Genomic DNA, 22566 nt, shown 5'->3' on the forward strand with positions numbered 1-22566 from the left:
CATTTCCACATGGCGGGATCAGGGTCACACGGACACAGTTCCGGCAGAAGGCTGGGCTATCTGGAGTCTTTTTCCTGCTAACCCAATTGGTCACTTCTCTTCTCTGGACTTCAGTTCCTTCATTTGTCAAATAAGGGATTTGAGGGCAAGTAAAAACCAAAGTGATTACAAAATACTATACAAACGTAAGCCCCCACCTTCTCCAAGAAGGCTTCTAGAATTCTCTAGGTAAACACATTCAAGCCCTGAGAGATTCAGGGCAGAGCCAACTCCCCTGAAGGCCACTGCAAGGGGGAGTACAGAAAGGAGGGTGCTCTGTGCTGTGTGTCCCCTGCATTCCAGCCTCCCACTGTGCAGATAATCTGAAATCTGATGGGAGCCAGGAGCAAGAAGTCTCCATGAGTACAAACTGGTATGCAAGCAGGAGTCATTCCAAATGCCTCCCCCACCACAAACTCTCTGGGTTGCAAATTATTAACCTGCTTAGCTCTCCTGCAGGGATAAGAGCTAGTGGGGGGTAGAAGGGTGTTGGAAAGTCCCCTTCATGCAAAAAGCCTTTTCAGGAGCAAAGAGCCTTCCCTTACAGCTTCTCGGCCCTTCTTATTTAACTTCTTTTTTTTTTTCTTTCTTTTTTTAAAGATTTTATTTATTTATTTGACAGAGAGAGACACAGCAAGAGAGGGAACACAAGCAGGGGGAGTGGGAGAGGGAGAAGCAGGCTTCCCGTGGAGCAGGGAGCCCGATGCGGGGCTCGATCCCAGGACCCTGGGACCATGACCTGAGCCAAAGGCAGATGCTTAACGACCGAGCCACCCAGGCGCCCCTTCTTATTTACTTCTAATAACAAATCTATACCAGCCTTGCCAAAATGTCCAACCTTCAACTGGAGGCACTAATGATTCATCCCAGGAGGAAACTCATCCTGTTGAAACTAGTAAATAAGGCTCCTGTTCACACACTCCAGAACAGGTGGATTAGTCAAAATAATAATTAGTGTATTGGCTGGCACATTTTGCCAAAATTTATCACTCTCGTCTGAACATCTCCAGACAATCCATCACTGTCGCCACAAGGAGCCTGGAGAAATCCACTGGCTGATAAACCAACTGGATTATACGCACATTTATGAATTTCCAACTGAACCCCCTTGAAAAGACTGTGTAGGAAGGGACGCCTGGGTGGCTCAGTTGGTTAAGCGGCTGCCTTCGGCTCAGGTCATGATCCTGGAGTCCCGGGATCGAGTCCCGCATCGGGCTCCCTGCTCGGCAGGGAGTCTGCTTCTCCCTCTGACCCTCCCCCTTCTCATGTGCTCTCTCTCTCATTCTCTCTCTCTCTCTCTCTAATAAAAAAAAAAAAATCTTAAAAAAAAAAAAAAGACTGTGTAGGAAAAGTGAAGCACAGAGACAGAACCAGCTTTGCCTCAAGTCAGAAGTGGTCTTGTGGGGCGCCTGGGTGGCTCAGTTGGTTGGGCGACTGCCTTTGGCTCAGGTCATGATCCTGGAGTCCCTGGATCGAGTCCCGCATCGGGCTCCCTGCTCGGCAGGGAGTCTGCTTCTCCCTCTGGCCCTCCCCCCTTCTCATGTGCTCTCTCTCATTCTCTCTCTCTCAAATAAATAAATAAAATCTTTAAAAAAAAAAAAAAGAAGTGGTCTTGTGGGTAAGAGCGTGGACTCTGGGTTTGAATCCTGCTGTCACTCTGCAGGGGGGTGGCTTTCCCCCTTTAAGCCTCAGCTTCCTTCTCTGTAAAATGGTCCTGCTATCTCCTAAGTTAGGTGTGGTCTGAGCATTAAATGAGATGATCTGGGTAGAGCATTTGGCACAAAGTTAATGCCCAAGAAGTGTGTGAGGGCAGGTCGGGGGGAGGTGCAGGTCAGGGTGTGTAAATGATCTTTGGTGAGGGAGAAAAGAGTCCACACTCCACCAAAGACATTTAAAACCAACCCCTAGTTAGTAACTGTGTCTATCACCCTCCACCACTCCCCAACCCCAATGAGACAAGGTTGCCCTGACAAGGTGCCTACTTCTAGAACAGATCCCAAAGCAATTCATCTAAATTCTGAGAAACATCAAACATGTATAGTAAAAACAGCCTTAAAACTAAGGAGTCTACAGGAATATATTTAACAAAAGACATGCAAGACTTGTACCCTGAAAACTACAATACAGTGTTGAAAGAAACCAAAGACCTAAACAAGTGGCAAGACATCCTGTGGTCCTGGATCAAAAGACAATATTGTTAAAGTAGCAATACTCCCCCAAACTGATGCCCAGATTCAGTGCAATCCCTACTCAAATCCCAGCAGCAGGCTTCTTTGCAGAAATTGACAAGCTGGTCCTAAAATTCATAAATGTATATGATCCAATAACTCCACTACTGGATATTTACCCAAAATGAAAGCACTATCAAAAAGATACATGCATCCCTATGTTTATTGCAGGATTATTCACAACAGCCAAGATATGAGAGCAGCCCAAGTGTCTATCGATAGATGAATCCATAAAGATGTGGTGTCCACACACAGACACACACACACACACACACACACACACTGGAATATTACTCAGCCATAAAAAAGAATGTGATCTTGCCATTTGCATGGTATGGATGGACCTAGCAGGTATTATGCTAAGTGAAATAGACAGAGAAAGACAAATACCATCTAATTTCACTTAGATGTGGAATTAAGAAACAAAACAAATAAACAGAAACAGACTCTTAAATACAGAAAACAAACTGGTGGTTTCCAGAGGGGAGGTGGATGCGGAGATGGGTGAAATAGATAAAGGGGACTAAGGGGCACAAACTTCCAGTTACAAAACAAGTCACAGAGATGAAAAGTGCAGCACGGGGAATACAGTCATTGTATTCGGATAACATTGTATGGTGACAGATGGTGACTACATTTATTGTGGGGAGCACTGAGTAATGTACAGAACTGTCAGATCACTATGTTGTATACCTGAAATGAATATAATATTGTATGTCAACAAATAATAATAATACTTGATCACCAAAAGAAATAAAGAAAGAAATGTAAGTATCCAAAATAGCCAAACCATCTTGAAGGAGAATAAAGTTCTGGGACTCACACTTCCCAATTTCAAAACTTCCTATAAAGCTACACTAATCCAGACACTGTGGTATTGGCACAAGAACAGACTTACAGATCAATAGAGCAAAACTGAGTCTAGAAACAAACCCTGACATTTATGGCCAACTGATTTTCAAAAGGGTTCCAAGACAGATCAATGGGGAAAGAATAATCTTTTTTATTTTTTTTTCTAAAAAGATTTTATTTATTTATTTATTTATTTTACAGGTAGGGGGGTGGGAGGAGGGGACAGAGGGAGAGGAGAAAGAGAATCCTCAAGCAGATTCCTCGCTGAGTGCGGAGCCTGCCACAGGGCTCCATCCTAGGACCCTGAGATCATGACCTGAACCGGGGGAAATCAAGAATTAGATGCTAAACCAACTGAGCCATCCAGGTGCCCCTATTCTTTTTTAAGATTTTATTTATTTGAAAGAGAGAGAGAACGTAAGCACAAGCCCCAGCAAAAAACAAGAGTTGACACTCAACTGACTGTGCCACCCAGGCGCCCCAGTAATAATCTTTTTAGAACACACATAACTGGGGCGCCTGGGTGGCTCAGTAGTTAAGCGTCTGCCTTCAGCTCAGGTCATGATCCCAGGGTCCTGGGCTCGAGCCCTGCACGGGGCTCCCTGCTCAGCGGGAAGTCTGCTTCTCCCTCTCCCACTCCCCCTGCTTGTGCTCCCTCTCTTGCTGTCTCTGTCAAATAAATAAAATCTTTAAAAATAAAATCTTTTTAAAAATATATAAATAAAATAAAATAAAACACACATAACTGGGGCGCCTGGGTGGCTCAGTCGAGTAAGCGTCTGCCTTCGGCTCAGGTTATGATCTCAGGGTCCAGGGATCAAGACCCTCGTCAGGGTCCCTGCTCCGTGGGGGGTCTGCTTCTCCCTCTGCCCCTCCTCCCACTCATTCTCTCAATTTCAGTCTCTCTGACAAATAAATAAAATCTTTAAAAAAAAAAACCCCACACATAATTGGATAGCCACATGCCAAAGAATTAAGTTGGACCTCCTCACACCATTATATATAAAAGGTAATAAAAAATGGATCAGAAACCTAAAATGTAAAAGTTACCACTATAAAACTCAGAGAAGAAAACATAGAAGAAAATCTTCAGGACCTTGGGTTAGGCAATGGTTTTCAAATGACACTAAAAGCACAAACAACAAAGGAAAAACATAAATTGGACAACAGTTTAAAACTTGTGCTTTCAAGGGACGCCGTTGGAAAGTAAACAGAATGGGAGAAAGTTGCAAGTCATGTATCCATGTATCCAACTCACAACCAACAATAAAAAAAGAGATAACACAGTTTTTAAATGGGCAAAGGATTCAAACAGACATTTCTCCAGCAAAGATATAAAAAAATAAACTATGGGGGCGCCTGGGTCCTGGGATGGAGTCCTGCATTGGGCTCCTTGCTCAGCGGGGAGTCTGCTTCTCCCTCTCCCTTCATCCTTCCCCCACGCCCGTGCTCATTCTCTCCCTCCCTCTCTCTCTCTAATAAATAAATAAAATCCTTAAAAAATGTAAAAAATAAAAATAAATAAAAATAAACTATAAAAGCACATGTAAAGATGCTCAACATCATCAGCCATCAGAGAACTCCACACCCATTAGGATGATGGTACTCAAAAACACAGACAATAGCAAATGTTGCTGAGGACGTAGGGAAGTCGGAACCCTCACCCATTGCCAGCAGGAATGGAAAATGGTGCAGCTGATTTGGAAAACTGTTCCTCAAACTGTTAAATATAGATTATAAATATAGATACATATCATAGGCATATAGGTAGATATTGTATGATTTTGTTTATATGGAATGTCCTGAACAGGCATATCCACAGAGACAGAGAGATTAGCGGATGCCCCCATGGGGGGCGGGGGGGCGGTGCATGGAGAGTGTTTACTAACGGGTATGGGGCTTCCTTTTGGGTGAAGAAAATGTGAAATCAGCAGTGATGGTTGCACAACCCTGTGAAGATACTAAAACTACTGAATTATACACCTGAAAGGGGTGAATTTTATGGTTATGTGAATTATACCTCAAGAGAGGTATTATTTTATTTTTTTTAAAGATTGTATTTATTTACTTGACAGAGAGAGACACAGCGAGAGAGGGAACACAGCAGGGGGAGTGGGAGAGGGAGAAGCAGGCTTCCCACCGAGCAGGGAGCCCCACACAGGACTCGATCCCAGGACCCCGGGACCATGACCTGAGCCGAAGGCAGACAGTTAACCGACTGGGTCACCCAGGCGCCCCAAGAGAGATATTATTTTAAAACAAAACAAGAACAAACCTAAGGGCTGTGGGTGCACTTATTGACTCCGAGGTGGCAGTCCTACATCCCTCACCTTTGGCTGACACGGCTCTCTGTTCTGTTCAGGTCCCCTCCGTCCCTCCTACCTCAGAGCACTACCCCACTAACCTAAATCCCCCGCCTTCTGTTGCCATAGAACCACAGCTGACGTTTACCACAATTCCGTGTAGGGTATTGTTGGAGCTACCACAGAGTGAGCGCCGGCGGGAAATGTGCCGCGAGGGGCCACGGAGGGATCTTCAGCAGCTCAGCATGTAACCCCTGTGGGATCAGCCCCCCCCAACCTTTGGGATCTCAGCCCCTAACTCTCCCTCACGTCACTCCAGTGCCCGCGTAGGCTTGCCAGATAAAACACAGGACACCCAGCTAAGTTTTCATGTCAGATGAGCAACGAGTAACGTTTTAGTAGAAGGAGGTCCCAAATAGCACACTGTTCACTGTTTATCTGAAATTAGAATTGCATTGGTGTCTTGCTTTTTATCGGCTTATCTGGCAACCATCCACACCAGCCTCCAGGCCGTTTCTGAAACACACGAAGCACCCTCTCACCTCAAGATCTTTGCATTGGCTCTTCCTTCTGCCTGAAATTCTCTTCCCCCAAATCTCCACAGGGCTTCCCCTCAAACTTCAGGCCTTTGTCCAAACAGGACCTCAACATGGGGATGTCTCCAAACCAACTTCTGCCTGGCACTCTGATGTCCCTTCCCCTTAGGAACCACCCGACCTGTTATATATTTAGTTGTTAATTGTCTGCCTTCCCCTCAGTTTACAGGAAACTCCTTGAGGGCACGGCTTCTTTTATCCACTGCTGCATTGCTTAGAACAGGACCTGGCACAGAGCGGACAGTAAGTGAATATTTACTGAATGAATACGGAAGTGCTATGCATGGGTTATCTCCTCTAATCTCCCAAAGAGCCCATGAGACAAACACTGCCATCAGCCATGTTTCATAGATGAGGGATCGGAGACACAGAAAAGCTAAATACCTCACCCAGGGGCCCACCGTAGCCAGCAATGGGGCTGGGGCTGGATGTAGGTTCAGACCCCAGAGCCCACACTCTGGCCCCCCTCACTATACTGGCTCATTGTCACAGACAGAGGGGAAGCTCGGAGCAAAGGTACCAGGTATTTCTGCCTCCATCCCCTGTCACTTGTTCTGGGTGAGAGGGAAGGAACCACCATGTTTGAGGGTCTGTATTTGCATCAGCCTCCATAATCCCGGAGTCCACAGTACTTGGTTTTGCCTGAACACTTATTGTTCAACATCAAGAGTATCAAATAACCACTTAAACACCCATGCAACGGAGAAGTCTGTGCGGGTATCTGTACTCACTTTTATTTCTTCTTGAACATCAAGATTGTGGAAATTTAAATCAGGTTGTTCTCTCAAAAACTGGTGGAAATAACACTGGTTTCGTACTTCGTCAAAGTGCCAACTGGAGTTTCCATATACACTTAACTAGCAAACAGAAAATAGCAAATCACTTACTTAGCATTCATATAATGGCACTGCCCACAAAGAAACGATCATTGCTGTCCCTGGCGCTGTGCAAGCTGAATGCACAAATCCTTAGACTCTTCCTTCTAGGGAGAGCACTAGATAAATTAATTCCTTAAAATGTCACCTGCTGGCCTAATGCCACACAAATGTGGTTGGGACATGTTTGTAGAGTAGAAGCTGTTCATAAAAACCACAATGGTAAACCGACACTCTCAAATGCAGAACAAGGCCAAGTTAAAGAGCAGACATTTCTAACATACTTTCTTGAACCTTCTATCCAGGCTCTGGACTCCTGTTCGTGAAGTGATACAAATGGTCAATTGGGGAGAAAGACATATTCCATTGGTCTTGGAGTTTGAATCTCCACAGAGTGAATATTTAAACCCTATCCTCAGAAAATTATTAGAATCCTTCACTTAAAAACCCTACTAGCCCTCAGGAATAAAATAAATCTAGCAACTTCAAGTGTTGGTACCCAGCAGCATTTGACACAGGTGCTGATTTCCTCTTTCGAGGAGTGCTCCCGTCTATGACTCTAGAGCGTGACTCTCCCGGCGGACTCTCCTACATCTCTTGCTCCTTCTCAGTCAACTTGGTTCCCTCAGTGTGACAGTTCCCCAGGGCTCTAGCTTGGGCTTTTGTTCATTTCATGTTAAAGAGAACATCTGGGCAACATTTAAAAATTAAGGGGATTTTGCATAAATCTTTTTCTTTTTAATGGGAAGACCCCATCACGCCAGGTCCACATCACCATGGCAGCAAGTGGCTGAAGCTAAGTCGTAGCTGCTGCCTTTTAAGGAGACACAGCCTCACCAGCACGCCACCAGCATGGTCCACCCTGACACGAACCAGGATACTCACGGTATCTATGACCGAGAAAAGATAGGGATCCAGAATACAAAAAGAACTCCACCAATCAATTTCAAAGGCACAAACAATCGAAAAGAAAACTGAGAAAAGAAACCGTGAACAGGTGTTTTGCAGAAACGGAAGCTCAAGTGAATAAATGTATGAAGAAATGTTCAACATCATTAGTAATTAAATAAATCTTCACTAATAACTAGATAAATGTAAAATTAAGACCTCAGTGTGATATTTATGTTCTCACTGTGAACTTTATGTTCTCTTGGTAAAAATTACAAAGTGTGGGGCGCCTGGGTGGCTCAGTTGGTTAAGCGACTGCCTTCAGCTCAGGTCATGATCCCGGAGTCCTGGGATCGAGTCCCGCATCGGGTTCCCAGCTCAGTGGGGAGTCTGCTTCTCCCTCTGACCTTCTCCCCCCTCATGCTATTTCTCTCGCGCGCGCTCTCTAATACATAAATAAATAAAATCTTTAAAAAAAAAAAAATTACAAAGTGTGGCAGTACCAGTAAATGAAAGGGCGTATGTATTTTTTATACTACTGAAGGGGTATATCAACTGGTACGACCACTCTGACAAGCAGTTTGGTGTTATCTTGCAGAGCAGACCATGCAGTGTCATGCACCCAGCAATTTCACTGCTAGGCATTTGCCTTCTAGAAGCTCTTGTACCTGCACCCCCAGAAAAATAGATTAATGAGAATGTTTACCATGGCATCATTAGTAATAGTAAAAAAATATATAAAATAAACCCCTAGAGACAGCCCAACTGCCATCAACAGAGGAGTGCATAAGTAAATCATAGCACATGCACCCAGTGAAATAGTACATAACAGTGAAAATGTATAAACCACACCTACTGGAACCTACAAAAATGAGTGTTTTTTTTAAAGATTTTATTTATTTATCTGACAGAGAGAAAGAGCACAAGCAGGGGGAGCGGCAGGCAGAGGGAAAGGGAGAAGCAGGGTCCCCATGGAGCAGGGAGCCCGATGTAGGGCTCGATCCCAGGACCCTGGGATCATGACCTGAGCCGAAGGCAGACACTTAACTGACTGAGCCACCCAGGCGCCCCTTAAATTTCTTAATATTTGTATGTATAGATCCTAGTAGTTCTGTTTCCCTGGAGAATTTGGATATAGGGTTTTGGATATAGGGCAATTTTTAAAAGCAGACGGTGCAGTTGGACTGTGCGGTCATCAGCCCTTTCGTTTACTGGCTGTGTGACCAAGGGCACAGTGCTTAACATTGCCCATCTGCAAAACAGGAACTAAAACCTAACTCACAGGATTGTAGGGTGGATTAAATGAATGAATGAATATGACACACTTAGCACAGAACCTGGCACATAGGAAGTGTTTTAGTAAATGTCTGCTAGTATCATGATCATTTTAACAAGTGTGCAGCCTGGGGAAAAGAAAAATTAAGGAGCTAAAACTGCCAGGATTGCTGATGACCTGTTCACCAGGCTGCATACTAGTACTATTCATTAAACCGGGGTATAAGAGGTTGGTGGGGAGAAGATCACACAGTCAGCCTTGACACATGTCGATTTTGAGTGCCTTGGTTCATCTAAAAGTTCATGCTTAGGAACCAGCCTCTTTAAGTGTTTATGGAGAAGGTCAGGGGAGTGGAGATCCAGAGGATCAAGGGTAAAGCAGGAGAAACGGGGACCAGATCAGGTGGAGGGACTGGCCAGAGACAGGGGTAGAGTTGCCAGATAAAAACAAGACATACAATTAAATCTAAATTTCAGGTTAACAATGCAAAATTTTTAGGTATAAGTATGTCCCAAGCAATATTTTATACTAAAAAACTATGCATTGTTTATCTAAAATTCAGATGTCACTGGGCTTCCTGGATTTTTATTTGTAAGTCTAGAAACCCCAGACAAGACTGACCTGGCCTCTGCCATAGAAGAAGTGAGTAGGAAGAAGGTGCGTATAAGAGAGGCAGGGTTGGGGCACCTGGGTGGCGCAGTCAGTTGAGCATCTGACTCTTGGTTTGGGCTCAGGTTATGATCTCGGGGTTGTGAGATCGAGCCTGGCATCAGGCTCTGCACTGGGCACAGAGTCTGCTTGGGATTCTCTCTCCCTCTTGCTCTCTCTCTTTCTCTCTCTCTCTAAAATAAATAAATAAATCTTAAAAAGAAAAAAAAGTAGGGGCACCTGGGTGGCTCAGTCGGTTATGCTGCTGCCTTCGGCTCAGGTCATGGTCCCAGGATCCTGGAATCAAGCCCCGCATCGGGCTCCTTGCTCAGCAGGGAGCCTTCTTCTCCCTCTCCTCCCCACTCGTGCTCTCTCTCGCTATCTCTCTCTCTCTCTCTCAAATAAAATATTTTAAAAATCTTAATAAAGAAAGAAAAAGAAGTAGAGGCAGGTTTGATGACTTCTGCTCTCCCTTTGAAGTAGAGTTTGCTGCTGAGCACGATAAGATGGGGAGATGGCACGTAGGATGTTTGAGGAAGAGGGAGCGCCTGGACAGTAAAATCCCCAAGAAGACTGGATGGCTCAGTTCATGTGGGGACTGTGGATGTGTGATGTCTCTGAAGGCACAGATACCAAGGTTCAAGCAAAGAGAAAGTGGATGGGCAGGTTTATTTATGGCTAGGGTTTTGTTGGACAGGGGAGTCACAACATCAGAAAGGCAAAGGGGTCCGGAGAATAAATAGCAAGACAGTTACGGACCCAGTGGGACGTGGAGTCTAAGTCGGGCAAAGTGGGAAGTGAGGGAAGGAGAGGCTAATAGAAAGTATAGGTTTTAGGGGCGCCTGGGTGGCTCAGTCATTAAGTGTCTGCCTTTGGCTCAGGTCATGATCTCAGGGTCCTGGGATCGAGCCCCGCATTGTGCTCCCTGCTTGGCGGGAAGCCTGCTTCTCCCTCTCCCACTCCCCCTGCTTGTGTTCCTTCTCTCTCTGTGTCTCTCTCTGTCAAATAAATGAATAAAATCTTAAAAAAAAAAAAAAGTATAGGTTTTAATTTGCTAAAATATATATGTTCTACAATGAAATAAAAAGTCCCAATCCAAATGTTAGGAGGCTTGAGTAGCTTATTTCTACTTCTTTGGGAAACTTTCCTTTTCCCCAAAACTATACCTATTAATTTTTTCCTTACAAGGACTTTATAAATAACCAGTTTAATTACTGAAGATCTGCCCATGTTCTCTTTGAAAATCAGACAAGTTGGTACTTACCCAGTTATTGGGTGGTATGGTTGTGCCATTTTCATGCATACAGTCATGCCAGATGTAATAATCGGTATATTTCCCTGTCCGGTTCCGACTCAATTGAAACCAAGCATGTTTATCACTGGTGTGGTTTGGTATGAAATCAATTATTAATTTTAAACCTAATGAGCGAAAGTATTTCAAATGTCAGGAAGAAATTATTTTAAAATAATACACGTCAGTTAAGGACAAAAGTGCTTTAAGTAAGCATTTGGAGAATGCTTTTCTCAACCCCCACCACCCCTCCCACCCACCTGCCACTCAGTTTACCTTTATCATGTATGGCTGCAACCAGATTCTCAAAATCTTTCATCGTTCCAAAAATAGGATCAATTTCTCGGAAATCTTCAACACCGTGTCGGAAATCTTTAAGGGATGATTTATAAAATGAAGTAATCCAAATAGTTTTTATATTTAAAGTTGTGATGTAGTCCAGTTTCTCTTGAATACCTAAAGAAAAAAAGTCAAGGCCATGGAAAATAAAGTTGGGTTTTTTTAGTTGAAGGATTAAAAATAAAACCAACATGCCTAAAATTGAAATATTTATATTGAAACAGAAATATTTGGAATTTTGTTGAATTTGAGTGAAATTCAAATAGAAAGATCTAGTTCTACAAGCACCATCAAATGGTCTTCTAGCAATAATCTTTGACTTTTAACATAAATGTAGAACGTTAAAAAAAATCCGTGTGTGCATTGTTCATATTTTATTTTATTTTATTTTTTTAAAGATTTTATTTATTTATTTGACAGAGAGAGACACAGCGAGAGAGGGAACACAAGCAGGGGGAGCGGGAGAGGGAGAAGCAGGCCTCCCGCTGAGCAGGGAGTCCGATGCAGGGCTCGATCCCAGGACCCTGGGATCATGACCTGAGCCGAAGGCAGACGCTTAAGCCCCCCAGGCGCCCCTGTTCATATTTTATATTTAAAACTAAGGCTATAGGGCCCCTGGATGGCTCAGTCAGTTAAGGATCTGACTCTTGATCTCAGCTCAGCTCTTGATCTCGGGGGTCTTGAGTTCAAGCCTGGTGCTGGGCTCCACAGCTACGGAGCCTACTTTAAAAAATCAATTAAAAAATAAACAAAACGGGCACCTGGGTGGCTCAGTCAGTTAAGCCTCTGCCTTTGGCTCAGGTCATGATCCCAGGGTCCTGGAATCAAGCCCCGCATCGGGCTCCCCACTGAGCCTGCTTCTCCTTCTCCCTCCACCTGCCACTCTACCTGCTTGCGCTTGCTCACTCTCTCTGTCAAATAAATAAATAAAATCTTTAAATAAATAAACAAAAATAAAACCAGGGCTACAGTATTAATTTATTCTACACATGGTTTTTGTGCACCTAATCCAGGCCTGGTGCTGGGCTAAGTGCCAAGGGACAAAGAAGAGTAACTCATGGTCTAGGTGGCACTATCCAGCATGACAGCCGCATGCCCCATGGAGCTGTTGCTGAGCACTTGCAATGGGACCAGTGTGAACTGAGATGTGCTATAAATGTAAAATACTCACTGGATTCTGAAGAATGTAAGAATGTAAACTATCTCATTAATACTGTTATGTTGGTTATATGTTGGAATGATACGTTGGCTTAAACAAAATACCTTTTTTTTTTTTTAAGATTTTTATTTATTTCTTTGAGAGAGATTGAGCATGAGCTGGGGAGGAGAGGGACAAGCAGACTCCCAAATGAGCAGGGAGCCCGTTGCGGGGCTTGATCCCAGGACCCTGAGATCATGACCTGAGCCAAAGGCAGACACTTAACCAACTGAGCCACCCAGTTGCCCCATAAACGAAACACTTTAAATGAATTTTATTAAAATGGATTTTAAATTAAAATTAAATTTGTTTAAAAGATTTTCTTTTTAAATTTTTTTTTTTTTAAGATTTTATTTATTTATTTGACAGAGAAAGACACAGCGAGAGAGGGAACACAAACGGGGAGTGGGAGAGGGAGAAGCAGACTCCCCGCCGAGCAGGGAGCCCGATGCGGGACTCGATCCCGGGACTCCAGGATCATGACCTGAGCCGAAGGCAGCCGCTTAACCAACTGAGCCACCCAGGCGCCCCTGATTAAAGTTTTAACAGCTCAATTTTTATGTAGAGACACAGGAATGAAACTCTGTGTACTTGGAACCTTGTAGGATAATTAGCAGATAGCGTGGTTTTTTGTGTGATTCCGGTTCAGAGTCCTAAACGCAGATCAGAGACTTGAGTCTAGTATTCAATCTCCAGTAACTTTCTTTGGGACCCCTCTGTGCCTTCCTACAATCAGAGCCTGTCAGAGGTCACACGGCAAGCTGGAGATCACTAAGACCAAAGCACAAAGCCTCCTGACTCCGGGCACTGGGGCTCTTCCCCTATAATTGGCTGCTTATTTTTGTCTTCTTTGTACCTCAGTTCCCCCATTATAGGTATCTGTGAAACCTCGGAGACTGTTCACAGCCAACAAAAGGATTTTGAATGAAATCAGAATGATACAATGTATCTTCTTAAGAATAAGCGCACAGGAACAGGATGTTAAAAACAAAGGGTCTAGACAGAGACAAAGTAAACAGGGATCCCAGGCCCCCACTCCAAGGGGCAGAAGGCAATCACCAAAACAAATTGAAACCCGGAATGGTTCCTTCAAATAATAACAAGCAGATCCCCTCAACCTCAAGGACAAAGACCTATTGATTACAGGAAACAGCTAGTCCCTCCAGGCAAAGTTACTGGGAACGGCAAATGTAGGAGCTGATAAGACCCTGCCCTGTGCACGAGAATTTGGGGTCTATCAGAAGGAGATTACAAAGGGAGGGCGGGAAGGGGGGAATTTATCTTTGGGTTTAGGGGTTTTAGCTCTATTCTGTCAAAACATCACTTTCGCTAAGCATTGACTACGCAGAGGCAGCAGGTGCTACGGCCACGCCAGCAAGGAGGGTGTGCTGGGGAAGTCACCCAGACAGCCCACAAGGCGCTATCAGAGGGCGCTGGACACAGTGCAGAGCCCTGCGGGAGCTCTGCGGAACGGAGCGCATGCTCTGAGCGGGAGGCAAAGCAAAAACCAATGCAGAAGATGGGTTTCAACTGCACCTTGAAGGACAGATAATATTTCAATTGGTGAAGACGCAGAGAGATACAAAAAAGAGAAATTGATATGAGCGTGAAAAAGAGAAGCCTTTTATTAATTATTAAGGACAGCTAGAGATTTTAAGTTCCTATTTGTAACATTTTAAAGTTAGATTAAGCTCATCCCCAGGTCCCACACTCTATTAAATCATTCTGTGTTGGTTTTTTTTTCAAATTAAGTATTATTATCAAAAATTACCTTATTATTTTGTTTCTTATAGTTACCCTGAACAAGGGTGACCATATCAACCAAGTTGCCCAGGACAGATTCAGTTTATGCTTGTGCTCTGGCAAAATTTTAGTTTTAAAAGTGACCCAGGTGGCTCAGTCGGTTAAGTGTCCAACTTTTGATTTCAGCTCAGGTCATGATCTCAGGGTCGTGAGATCGAGCCCCACGTGGCATGGAGCCTAGTTAGATTGTCTCTTTCCCTCTCCCTCTGCCCCTTCCCTCCCTCTCTCCCTCTCTTTAAAAAAAATGTGCCCCAGGGGCACCTGACTGGCTCAGTCAGAAGAGTATGTGACTCTTGATCTCAGGGTTGTGGGTTCGAGCTGCACCTTGGGGTGTGGAGATTACTTAATAAAACCTTTAAAAAAAAAAAAGTGTCCTGGTTTGAGCAATGAAGTATAAGGATATTCTACACATAACTCACTTGGAAATTACTGGCGTAACTTTAAAAAAGTAATTTTTTACTTTGTGTTTCATTTTGTTTTTACTAATAGGGATATTATTTTAAATAATCCTCAAATCACGTAATGTCCAACACACCCTGCTAACACCTTTTTCCCTTTCATCTCTCAGAATTTAAACTTTAAAGGCTCAGCCTATACCCTTTAAAGATATGGCTTAATTTTTTTCTTTGACATTATTTATGCTTTATTCATTAATAAGAAACTCCCAGCCAGATTACCAAACTAGCTCCTACATACACTGGGAAAATAATTCTAAACTGTCAGCTCTGAAGAAATCAACTAGAAGGTGCGCAGAGGCAGGAAGCAACCAAGGAGGAAGTCTACTCCACCGTCAGAAGTTAGAATTGATTAGCTAAGTATATGTACTTAGTGGGCAATAAATCAAACAACTCAGTGGGAGCTCAAAGGCCTCCAGTAAGCAGCCTTTCATCATGTGAAGAACTGCTGGGTTGTGCTGAATGGCTTTTCAAATGCCATAAACAGGGAGACACTCAGTGTAACCAGTCACAACGGAATGTGCTTAATGCACAAACCAGGCATGATTGGGTTTTGAGGATTAAGAGCCATAAAGCGCAACCTCATCCCAGCCCCGCCCGAATCTGGCCCCTACACCCACCTCTCAGGTCTCCGTTCCCATCCTGGTCACTGTCCTTGAAAGATCTCGGGTAGATCTGGTACATGGGCCCCTCCTGCCACCAGTCCAGGCACTTGGGAGAGACAGCAATGATGGCTATGGTGGCCGCGGTGAGCACGAGCACAGAAGCCACAGTGAGCCAGAAGAGCACCTCCCGGGGCACCCGGTAGCGGGCCTGGCCGGAGAACTGGAACAGCACCTCCTTGGGCATGCCCGCATATGGCCTGATGATCTGCAGGGCGGGCTTGCCAGGGCCAAGGATGGCCACTGCGCTGTCCGGAGGGCTGCCCGGGTCCGGTTCCTTCTCCAGGATGTCTTCGTTCTGCACAAACCCGTTGTTGGTCCGACATCCCCGCAGACTCATACCGATGGAGTCTCTCTTGCCTTTATCCTCAGCCATGTCCCACCGCCTGATCCCTTCAGTGTACCTTCCTGCAATAACAAAGGTGGAGAGGTAGCCGGATGAAATGCTTGGTGGTGTTAATGAGCTTTCGTGGTTTATAAATAAACCTGGCTGGACAAAGTCCAGCCAAACAAGAAAGGGTAAAGGTAAAAGGGGTTTAAAAAAATTCTCTGTGCATCAGCCCTTGAGGCTGTTGTGGCTACAGTCCCAACACTGAGGGGGTCAGACCTGGATTGGGACAAGGGCACAGAGGAGGAGAAACCGGAAGAGGAGGCAATTCAAGACATTACTTGATTGAGCACCCCGATGTTTACAGCAGCATTATTCACAATAGTCAAACAGTAGAAACAAGCCAAGTGCCCATCAAGAGATGAATGGACAAAATGTGATATATACATACAATGGAATATTACTCAGCCGTAAAAAGGAAGGAAATCCTGTTGCAGGCTACAACGTGGATGAACCTCGAAGACATTATGCTCAGTGAAATAAGCCAGTTGCAAAAGGACAGATAATGTATGATTCCACTTATATGAGGCCCCTAGACTAATTCATGGAGACAGAGACAATAGAAGGGTGATTACCGGGGCTTAGGAGGAAGGGAGAAATGGAAAGTCATTGTTTACTGAGTACAGAGCTTCCATTTGGGAGGATGAAAAACTTCTGGAGATGGATGGTGGTGATGGTTGCACAACAATGTAAATGTGCTTAATGCTACTGAATTGTGCACTTAAATAGTTAAGTGGTAAATTTTATATTTCACCACAATAAAAAAAGAAGCTTAAAAATGTTCATTCTAGCTAGGTACGAGAAAAAGAAACAAATAACCAAATTTTGCACGGGGCAACAGGCTCTTCTTTATTTTTTGTTTTGAAGGTCTCTTCTTTCTACAAATCCAAGAGGAAGAATGTCTGGAGACAGGGAACAACACTTTGTTATGGAAGCTAATTTCATTTTATCTCAGTTCAGGCCAACCATATAAATAACTATTTGTACACTCCTTTGGACCCCAGGTGTCTTCAGTCTTGTTTTCTGTTTTTCAGCTTCCATTCTTGGAAGCACTTTCTGAAGGTGGAGGGGAGATGGCGGAAAAGGGATCCTATGTCTTGCAAGTTCAAGTGCTTAACTATAGGTAAATATAAATGTCCTTAATAACTGCACTTCAAAGTTATTTAATCAGGGGCACCTGCGTGGCTCAGTCAGTTAAGTGGCCAACTCTTGATTTTAGCTCAGGTCATGATCTCAGAGTTGTGGGATCGAGCCCCTGAGTCGAGCCCTGCGTTGAGCCCCAGGCTCAGCACAGAGTCTGCCTGAGATTCTCTCTACCCCTCCCCCCAACTCATGCTTGCTCATTCTCTAAAACAAATAAATAAAAGCTTTTTTAAAAAGGGTTATTTAATCATTGACATGTGTAAAACACAACATTTGCAGCCTTGAGGAAACTGCCTTAAAGTTAGGTGTGCTTTCCTAGAAGATTCTGCAAGCCTTCCAAGAATGTGATGATTCATGGGTCGCATTTAATCAAAGGCATTTAAACAACCCTGTGGGGGTGCCTGGGTGGCTCAGTCGTTAAGCATCTGCCTTTGGCTCAGGTCATGATCCCAGGGTCCTGGGATCGAGCCCCGCATCGAGCCCCGCATCGAGCCCCGCATCGGGCTCCCTGCTTAGCGGGAAGCCTGCTTCTCCCTCTCCCACTCCTCCTGCTTGTGTTCCCTCTCTCACTGTGTCTCTCTCTGTCAAATAAATAAATAAAATCTTTAAAAAAAAAAAAAATAAATAAGAAATAAACAACCCTGTGACTCATTTGATCATATAACAAGAATTTTTCTTCATTAAATAAAGCTATATGAATTCTTAACATTGCTGGGTTTTTGTTTTTGTTTTTTGTAGAATGACTTAGAAGCAGTGTATGGTACAGAGGAATAAACCATTTGATTCTGTCCAAGTTATTTTTTTAAAATGAGAAAATCTCAATACCTAGGTCATTGAATGCATCCAATAACTGGCATCTCTCATTATTAATTATGCACATTGTGTATTTTTTTAAAAATCAAAAGAATTTAACATTATGTCTTGGAATTGTTTTATCTCTCAAACACATAATGGTAATTTTCACACAAGATCTAATTCTTGAAATTCAGTTACTGTTTGGGGAAAAAACAATGTGCAAAAATACTCAGAGTTTTAAAATAATTTTAAATTATAAAAAAATAACTTTCATTTATCTTTAAATTCTAAATATGCAATCATATATATGCAGAGAAAACTTTACATCACAGCAATATGACTTCATGACAAAAATGTTCCATTTCAACTTTTCTACACCCAACGTGGGGCTCGCACTAACATCCCTGAGATCAAGAGTCACATGCTCTATGGACTTGAGCCAGTCAGGTGCCCCTCCTACTTCTCTACATTTTATTTAAAATAACAACTTCCCTACATTTTATTTAAAATAACAATACTTTGAGTTTCCAGAACATGCAAACTAGAATCTTTTTTTTTAAAGATTTTATTTATTTATTTGATAGAGAGAGCACAAGCAGGGGGAATGGCAGGCAGAGGGAGAAGGAGAAGCAAGCTCCCCGCTGAGCACAGAGCCTAATGCGGGGCTCGATCCCAGGACCCTGCGATCATGACCTGTAGGCAGAAGCTTAACCAACTGAGCCACCCAGGAGCCCTGGAATCTTTTAAAAACAATTGAATTAGAGGAACCTGGCTGGCTCAGTCAGAAGTGCATGCAACTCTTGATCTCAGGGTCACGAGTTTGAGCCCCACAATGGGTATAGAGATTATTTTAAAAAAATTTTTTAAATCTTCAAAAAAAAAAACCTAAAAACTAAAAACAATTGAAAGATTATCTGGTCTTTGGTGGGAGGATTTTTTTGAAAAATAAAAGCAATCACAAAAAATTGCTTGAATAGACTGAATAAAATTTTTGAATTTATTATATCACAAAGGGTACTGACTGAAGAGCATATATCAAGTTGGGAAATATATTGGCAATAAATACACCAAAAAACTTATGTCTTTAACATTAAAGGTACATATATATTGTTAGGCCATATATATATATATATATATATATATATATATATATATATATACACACACACATATATTAAATTTCATGATATCAATTAAAAAATATGTCAGTAGAGGGCGCCTGGTGGCTCAGTTGGTTAAGGACTGCCTTTGGCTCAGGTCATGATCCCAGGGTCCTAGGATCGAATCCGCATCGGGCTCCCTGCTCAGCGTGGGGTCTGCTTCTCCCTCTGACCCTCTTCCCTCTCGTGCTCTCTGTCTCTCATTCTCTCTCTCTCAAATAAATAAATAAAATCTTAAAAAAAAAATGTCAGTAGAAAACTTGGGAAAAATATAAAGACATTTCACACAAATCAACTCGCTAATATCAGAAACAAATGAGCATTTTCAATCACACCGGCAAAGAACTTCTAAAAGATAATAGTGCTGCAAGTGTCTAGTGTAAATTAACATAATAATTCTAGAAAGTAATTTGGCAATGTGTATCATGAGTTTTAACATTTTCAGAGTAGGAAATGAAGCCAACTCTATCAGATTTTAAAATAAAAACTCCAGTAAAATAAGGAGTTGGTATGAAAGGAGGGATAGGTCAAATGATCAATTGAACAGACTGGAGTCACCAAAAACAGATTCTTATTCCAAAGGGAATTTAGAATATGAAAAGGCAACATTTCAAATCAGGAAAAGAAAAATTATTTTAGTAAGTGATGTTGGACAACTAGCTAGCTATTTGAAAAAGAAAACAAAACCATATAGCTTTCCTTATTCCTTACATCAAAATAAGTTGTAGGGGCGCCTGGGTGGCTCAGTCGGTTAAGCGTCTGCCTTCGGCTCAGGCATGATCCCAGCATCCTAGGATCGAGCCCCACATCGGGCTCCCTGCTCAGCGGGGAGCCTGCTTCTCCCTCTCCCCCTGCCTGCCATTCCCCCTGCTTGTGCTCTAGAAAATAAATAAATACATCTTTTAAAAAATGAAAATAAAAATAAAAACAGAACAATCCACAAAGACAAAAGGCAAATGGCAAACACATATGACAAGCTGATTTCCATAATACAGAAACAGACTGTACAAATTAACACCAAAACATAGAAAAATGGACAAAGGATATAAGCAGTTGACAGGAAAAAAATACAAGTGATTAGTAAACAAAAAATGTACATTTCACCCAAAATTAAAGAGAAAAATGAAAAAGATACACTACTTTTAGGCGCCTGGGTGGCTCAGTCATTAAGAGTCTGCCTTTGGCTCAGGTCATGATCCCAGGGTCCTAGGATCAAGTCCCACATCGGGCTCTGCGGGAAGCCTGCTTCTCCCTCTCCCACTCCCCCTGCTTGTGTTCCTGCTCTCGCTATGTCTCTCTCTGTCAAAAAAATAAATAAAATCTTTAGAAAAAAAAAAGATACACTACTTTTAAACTATCATTTTGGCAAAAATGAAAGACTTGATAATACCCAGCATCTGAAAATATATAGGGAACCAGCATTCATACACTCATGCATAAAGTAGAGCAACCCTTGTGTAGAACAATTTGGGAGTATATGTCAAAATTAGAAATTGCCTAACCTTTGGGGCACCTGGGTGGCTCAGTCAGTTAAGCCTCTGCCTTCAGCTCAGGTCATGATCCTGGGGTCCTGGGATCGAGCCCCATATCAGGCTCCCTGCTTAGGAGCCTGGTTGTCCCTCTCCCTCTGCCACTCCCCCTGCTTGTGTGCTCTCTCTCGCTCTCAAATAAATAAATAAAATCTTAAAAAAAAATAAATTGCATAATGTTTGACTTGGAAATTACACTGCTAAAACCTTATCTTGAAGATGGAACCAACAAGATATATGTACAAGGATGTAAATTGCAATAAAATTGGAGACAACCTAAATATACATTGCTAGAGAATAATTTAAATAAATTATGGCATATTCAAACAATGGAATACCACATAGCTCCTACAAAAAACAAATTTATGTATCTGGGCTGATAAGGAAAAATGTCCAAAGTATAGTGTGAAGTGGAAAAATGTTCTAGAACAGTATGGATAATATAATCAGATGTGTGTGGGGGAAATGGCACATATACGTGTGCATGCATATTAAATTTTCAGCTAGTAGGGGCACCTGGGTGGCTCAGTCACTTAAACATCTGCCTTTGGCTCAGGTCATGATCTCAGGGTCCTGGGACTGAGCCCTGCATCAGGCTCCCTGCTCAGTGGGGAATCTGCTTCTCCTTCTCCCTCTGCCCTCTCCCCTGCTCATGCTCTCTCTCTCTCAAATAAATAAATAAATAAAATACTTAAAAAAATTTTTCAGCTAGTGGTTGACTGGAGACTGAGAATAAGAGAATGAGGTCAATAATCCTTGGACTTTTACTTTTCACTTTACCTTGACTTTTTTGCCCTCAACATATATGACTTTTATTTATTTATTTATTTTTAAGATTTTATTTATTTAACAGAGAGAGACAGCGAGAGCAGGAACACAAGCAGGGGGAGTGGGAGAGGGAGAAGCAGGCCTCCCGCCGAGCAGAGAGCCCGATGTGGGACTCGATCCCGGGACCCCAGGATCATGACCTGAGCCGAAGGCAGACGCTTAACGACTGAGCCACCCAGGCGCCCCATATATGACTTTTATAATAGAGGGAAAGAAATGTTCATAACCTTTAACTCAGCAATTCCACTCTCCAAAATCTATCTTAAGGAAATAATCCAAGATAAGAACAAACATTTGTGGGGCACCTGGGTGGCTCAGTCGTTAAGCGTCTGCCTTCAGCTCAGGTCATGATCCCAGGGTCCTGGGATTGAGCCCCGCATCGGGCTCCCTGCTCAGCGGGAAGCCTGCTTCTCCCTCTCCCACTCCCCCTGCTTGTGTTCCCTCTCTCGCTGTGTCTCTGTCAAATAAATAAATAAAATCTTAAAAAAAAAAAAAAAAAAGAACAAACATTTGTAGGGCGCCTGGGTGGCTCAGTTGGTTAAGCATCTGCCTTCGGCTCAGGCTCAGGTCATGATCCCAGTGGGGAGTCAGCTTCTCCCTCTCCCTCTGTCCCCCACCCCTGGACTTGTGCTCTCTCTCTCTCTCGAATAAATAAATAAAATCTTTTTAAAAAAAGAACAAAAATTTGCACATAATGAGGCTTATAAGTTACAGTGCTATTTATAATAGCAAACACTAGAAATAACCTAAATGTTCAATGACACAAGACTAGCTAAAAAATTATTGTATATCCATGAGCTAGAATGTTAGTCATTAAGCGTATTTTCCAAGATTTTTAATGACATGGAAGAAATCCCACATTATCATGTTGAGTGGGGCAATGCAGAATATAAAGAAATTATCCCAGTTATGTGAAAAAAATTGCATGTATATCTGCAAAATCCTATTAGAAAATATAATTAGAGTGTTTACCTCTGGGTTCTAAGTTTATAGGTGACACTCATTTTGTTCTTTAAACCTTTTTTTATTTTTCTAATTTTTCTATAATAAATATGTATTTCTCTTCCACTGGAAAAAAAAAATAAGTCAGGGAACCTGAGTTGGGAGTCTGTCTACCTAGAACTTCTAGGCAGGTGGTAGAGTTCAGTAATAAGGTAACTTCTCCTAGCAACAGCCACCCAAAATTTGTAAACACCCCATACCCATATCTAAAGGAAAGAGAAAAAAGCAAACTTAAACAAGCAGAAAGAAAACAGAATTCAATGAACCA

The 22566-nt window shown here is 42.8% G+C and overlaps 1 protein-coding gene across 1 annotated transcript in view; it reads right to left on the reverse strand.

The window, feature by feature from the left end:
* The window catches only part of SLC3A1 (solute carrier family 3 member 1), a 47843-nt gene that overhangs the window by 18371 nt on the left and 6906 nt on the right, over positions 1 to 22566 (reverse strand). The window contains exons 2-5 of the mRNA XM_045885079.2: positions 15412 to 15861; positions 11273 to 11452; positions 10970 to 11124; positions 6750 to 6875 (exon numbers count right to left, since the gene is read on the reverse strand). Of these exons, the coding sequence (XP_045741035.1) occupies positions 6750 to 6875; positions 10970 to 11124; positions 11273 to 11452; positions 15412 to 15861 (911 nt within the window). The remainder of the gene's footprint in view (positions 1 to 6749; positions 6876 to 10969; positions 11125 to 11272; positions 11453 to 15411; positions 15862 to 22566) is intronic.

This window comes from Mirounga angustirostris, unplaced genomic scaffold (assembly GCF_029215605.1).
Source record: "Mirounga angustirostris isolate CCGP_5_RB_7025 unplaced genomic scaffold, mMirAng1.0.hap1 SCAF_10, whole genome shotgun sequence".
Classification (NCBI taxonomy): domain Eukaryota; kingdom Metazoa; phylum Chordata; class Mammalia; order Carnivora; family Phocidae; genus Mirounga; species Mirounga angustirostris.